The following is a 5,496-nucleotide window of genomic DNA, read 5'->3' on the forward strand; positions in this document are numbered from 1 at the left end:
GATCCTAGCCGCCCTAACCGTGAAGTAGCGCCTCCTGATATCTAACCTAAATCTACCTTCTGCCAGCTTGTGACCGTTATTAATAATCGATTCAGACCCTTTAATGTGTATCCTGATTTGATTCAGATTCAGCAATTTGCCCGCCAAATTAGGCCGAATCTCCTTCGAATTGAATCAACTACCAAAGCTTCACGCAGCCCTATAAGCCTCCTTTAACTTACTGAAGAGTTCCCTTCTAAGCTAAGCTGGTCTTCTTCCATACTTGCTAGTCTTGCTGCTCATCAAGCTAGTTTGTTCCTGTGTGCTCAGTAATGTTTCTTTAAAATACAACCAGCTCTCCTGGACTCCTTTCCCCTTCAGACTGGCCTCCTAGGGGATTCTGCCCATCAGTTCCTTGAATGAGTCAAAGTCTGCTTTTCTGAAGTCCAGGGTCATTACTGTGCTTCTCTCCTTCCTTCCTTTCCTCAGGATCATGAACCCAATCATCTCATGGTTGCTGCTGCCCTAATTGCCACCCACTACTACAGTGGTTCCCAATCTGTGGTACGCATACCACTAGTGGTATGCAGACAACTTGTCAGTGGTATGCATGCCCCACGCAACTTCTGCCCATGAGGGTCAGAGTGAGGTGCCCATGTATATGCCCCCCAACATACCCTATTGCACCTCGCTCCCACCCTCATGGGCAGAAGGGCCAAGCTCCACCAGTACACAGCTTCTGGGTGGAGCTGCTGGTGCTGCAGCCCCTGGGGTCCTGCTCTGCTTCCCTGGTCTCCTGCTGGCTCTGGACAGCAGATAGGGAAGCAGCAGGGGCAGGGCTGCAGCTGAGCAGAAGCACGGGGCTTGGGGCTGAGGATGGCAGCAGTGCAGAGCCTGCACCCAGTGGGTATGAGGGAAGGTGGGGTGTGTGGGGACCTGCCCACACTTCCCTCATGGTGTGCAGCCCTGGCAGGCAGCAGGAGCAGCAGCAGCAGATGGGGGCACTCAGGGCACTTGTGCCCGGCACAGGCGCCCTGTAGGGCATGGCTCCAACCAGCACTGCACATCGCAGTGGGGGGTGCAGCCTCTGCTGGGCTATCAGCATCACTGGTACTCCCCACATGCACGTGTAGCTCTCACACTTGCCAGGCATGGAAGAGAAGCCCCTTCCATGCCCGGCAAATGTGATGGACCAGACTGTCTTCCCCACTGGGGCTGTGTGGCATGGGAGGGAAGACGCAGGCATCTTCCCCTGGGGAGTGGGGAAGGCAGCCGGCTCCAGTGCATGGGGCTTCTCTCCTGTGCCCATCAAGTGAAGGGAGTGCTAGCGATACAGACTGCCCAGTGGAGGATGCTCCTCTCACTGCAATGTGCAGCGCTGGCTGGAGCCGTGCCCTGCTGGGCACCTGAGCCCTGAGTACCCTGAGCACCTCTGCCTGCTGCTGCTCTATGGGGGGAGTGCAGGGGGTCCCCACACACCCCCGTCCTCCCTCATACCCCACTGTGGCAGGACACTGTTTGTGTCTGCCACTTTAAGACCTGGGGCCAAGCAGCCAGCAGGTATTTAATTGCGACAGCCATTTTAGAGCTCTGGCCACCCATGTAAACAGGACATTTTGCTGTTGGCTGGAGGCTTCATGGAACATCCTGGAGGTAAGGGCAGGAGCTGTAGGGGATGGTCAGGAGGCTCCTGGTCCTGGGCATGACCTAAATCCTGCAGGGAGTGGATGGCCTGGTGGGGCTCTCAGTGGCGCAGGAGCCCCCAGGAAATGCCAGGCCAGTTACCACCCCGGTGAAAGGTAGGTCAGAGTGCCTTAACCCCTAGCCCCCACAACCGGGTAGGTCACCTGCTAATAGGGCCAGAAGGTACGCCCCAGAGATAGAGTGGGGCTATAGACTGAGACTGATTGAGAGAGTACCCTCGACTGGTCAATGGTGGGGCCTGGAGCAGCATGGTGAAAAGGGCCAGGGGCCCACCGTGAGGGACGCCCAAGCTAGGAGGGCCTGGGGTTTCCAACTGGCCTTGGAGGTGTTGGCCAGAGGTCCCAGGGGGGACCATACCCAAGAGGGGAAAATAGTTTCAGGGAGCTAGATAGCCTGAATGAAGGTGGGGTAGGCTGCCTGAATGGAGGGATCTTGGAGGGGCCCAGTGTGGGGCTGGTGGGAGTAACAGCTGGATGCCATCTGTGAGACATGGCTTGCAGTGTAGGGGAGGTACAGAGCTGGAGATAGCGCCCCCTGGCATCGGGGCAAGGAAATGGGCAGCCTCCCACTTAATTAACAACAATTAATTAATTAACATCAAGGCGTGGTGGGCGAGAAGGCGGGCAGTTGGCCCAGAACAGGTGGGCAGGTCAAAGGCAAATTGGCCCAGAGAGGGCCCCCCCGTTACACTCACAAACCCCACACACCCACACAACCTGCCTCCACAACTCCCCACATATACACAACCCCCAACATACCCTATGCTCCCACACACACACAGTCACACCCCCTCACAACCCCTCCGACACCTTACTATACACACACACACCCACATCCCCCAACCTTCCCCCCCCACACACACACACACTCCACCACTCACACACATGCATGTACACATACACCACCTTAAGTGCTGGTGGTATTTAAGGTTGTATTGTTTTAAACTGGTGGTATGCAATCTGTCAGAGTTTAGGAATCACTGCACTACTACATCCCCCACCAGTTCTTCCCTGTTTGTGAGCAGCAGATCAAGAACAGCATGGTCCCTATTTGGCCTCTGCAAAACCTGCTCCTGGAAATTGTCCCCAACACTCTCCAAAAACTTCCTGGACTGCCAGTGAACTGCTATATTGCCCTCCCAGCAGATGTCAGGGTGATTGAAGTCCCCCATGAGAACTTGGGGCTGTGATCGAGAAACTTCCACTAGCTGTTTGAAGAAAGTCTCATCCATCTAATGACTGGCATTCAGTCTTCTTTCCTGTGCCACTGCTGGGGAAAGCCCATGGAATGTTCTTTACTGTAGCTACTAATGATGGTTACATGTTTCACAAGGAAACTCTCCAACTGTATGTAGAAAATTCTGGGAAAGGTACTGGTTCTTCTAGGTAGGGGAATGAGAAGAATGTTTCAATGAGCTCTTTCATACTTTACTACATCTGGGAGATATTTTGTGACTATACTGCCCAATTTTAGGGCAGAATTGTCAAAAGGAGCAAATGGATAGAGGGTTTTCAAATGCACTGGAGTAAGTAAAATAGATTTCTAATTCCCATCAGAAGACAATGCACCTTAGGCACCTAACTCCTGTAAGCACTTTTGAAAATTCCTTATCTAAATTGACCTGAGCTGGTATAAAAGAACTCCCAGTTGATATAACCGATCAACTAAATAATCAAGAATTAGACCATCTGGTATCCAATTTTGATCTTGAAAAACCCAGTGTTCTTTCAGAATTTTTCGTACAGGAACGTATGGGCATTATCTGTTAATTAGAACATACTGAACCTTAATTAACTTTGTTTTCCAGATTTGGACTCCTGAAGCTACAACAGAAGATCTAATAAGAAAGCGGGAAATGCGTCGTGAGCGTTTTACTTACGAGGTGGACTTTGAAGACTTCATGATGCCTTTTAAGCGGAATTTCATGGAAAAAGCACGTCAATTAGAAATGGCTTCCTAAATTAAAGCCATGGCTTTCTTTTGAATAAAGTTCAGAAGGGGATTAAAAGACAATTCTGTCTTCCTTTGTGAGGACAAGATCATGTAGCCCTTATTTAACATCTGACAATTATGATACCATTTTTGCATATTTTTTTTTTCCTTTGTACAAACTAGTTTCCTTGCACTGAAGGGTCAAGGGCTTAAACTTGGAAGATGCTGCATCAGCTCCAAGGTTCCAGAAGCCTCAGAGGAGCAGACCCTGGCTTGCCAGGGCACTCAGTCCACAAAGTCAGCTGATATAAGAAATGCATCCTTCTTATTTAAAGCCATTTTTTGGAAACAGGGAACAGCTCTTCCAAGGGCAAGTAGCAGGTTTATTTTTTTTCTCTTAGGATATTAAAATGATAGTATGTGAACAGGATAATTTAATGACCGAATAAATCATATATATATATATATATATGTCCTCATTTGGCTCAGTGAAACTGGGTCTTCAGTGAAGGCAAAATCACTGTGTTTCACTTTTCAGAGAGATAGTAGACATATTCCTACTACTTAAAATTCAGACCAAGCCATAACAAGTAGGTCTGGCATTAACTCGTTTACACATTGTTCATTTTGCTAAGTGTGAGAGAAACAGATATTGGGCCTCTTTCACCAATGAATTAGTTCAGTTCTGTGCTGTTCCATTACAATTATGACTCAGGCCCTTCAGTTCCTGTCAACATACTGAGCAAGACTAGACAAGATGCTTTACTGCTCAGTAGATGAATTCTACTGCACATTAGTGTGCACAGCAAAAACTATACTAATATGCCAGTGCACAATAGTTTTAGTCTACTGTGCATTAAGCATCATACAAAAAGTGTGCGATCATGCTAATGTGCAGTACGGCAGCCTACTGGGCATTTATTTAGTACCTGATTATACAAGTACTAAATTTAATGTGCAGTAAGCACTGCGCATTAATGAATGTGTAGACGGGCCCACTGTGGCCTAAACTTGCAGAAGAATGATCACTAGTACTGTGACAGCAGTTTCTCTCTCTCAAGTATGAATAAAGCCTATCTAAATCAACGTGTGTTCTAGGCATGAGTAAGAAAGGCTGTCAAGTATTGTTTCTATTTTTCAAGTAGGCTTTGTGATTTTGGGTGGAAATGTACAGACCAGCATACCTATTTCCTCTGCCTGAAGAAGGCTGAAAAGACTGGAACTGTTTGGTTAGAAGAGGTAAATGAGTGAGTATGTAACCGAGGTATCTGAAATAACAAAAAGTGTAGAGAAGGTAAATCGGGCCCTTCTACTTACTCTTATAACTCGGGGACAATGGGATCACCAGTGAAATGGAAAGGTAGCACATGAACCCAATGCAAGGCAATATTTTAACATAACGCATAAGTAACCAGTGGAATTGCATGATTCGTATGTAACCCTTCTGCTGGGCACCAGATGCCAGCAACAAGGGCCCGGTTCAAATTTCAGGGTACTCAGTAGGTTTTTAGTGTGGCTCAAACTTCCACCCAGAAATCTGGGATCACTAAATTTGGCTGGGGTGTCCCACATAAACAAAACCCCCTCCTCTCAAGCAGTGTAAACCCAAAAGCACAGATTTATGACAAAAACCAAAGGCAAAAGAAACAAAGGAATACACCAAATACAATTTGAAACACTATCAACTACAAGGCATAGTTTTGAGCTTGCACCCTTTCGGGTAGACTACACCCATGCCCAGGCAGCCTGAGACATGGGGGACTCACCCAAAGGGTTGGTTCTGGGGGCCTGCACCCCTCTACTTGCCACTTAGCAATGGGTGGTGCAGGAGGGGCCCGCACTGGAGGATCTTATGAGCTGCTCCTAGGGGTTTGCAGTGCT

At 48.5% G+C, this 5,496-nt stretch overlaps 1 protein-coding gene across 3 annotated transcripts in view; it reads left to right on the forward strand.

Annotated features, from left to right (window-relative positions):
• Positions 1-3,696, forward strand: part of ANKEF1 (ankyrin repeat and EF-hand domain containing 1) — a 61,053-nt gene extending 57,357 nt beyond the window's left edge. For all 3 annotated transcript variants that reach the window (XM_019516228.1, XM_019516230.1, XM_019516229.1), the window contains one exon: positions 3,491-3,696. In XM_019516228.1, the coding sequence (XP_019371773.1) occupies positions 3,491-3,643 (153 nt within the window). In that variant the 3' untranslated portion in view covers positions 3,644-3,696. The remainder of the gene's footprint in view (positions 1-3,490) is intronic.
• The last annotated feature ends 1,800 nt before the right edge of the window (positions 3,697-5,496 follow it).

This window comes from Gavialis gangeticus, unplaced genomic scaffold (genome assembly GCF_001723915.1).
Source record: "Gavialis gangeticus isolate Ggan-Ray unplaced genomic scaffold, GavGan_comp1, whole genome shotgun sequence".
Taxonomy (NCBI): domain Eukaryota; kingdom Metazoa; phylum Chordata; order Crocodylia; family Gavialidae; genus Gavialis; species Gavialis gangeticus.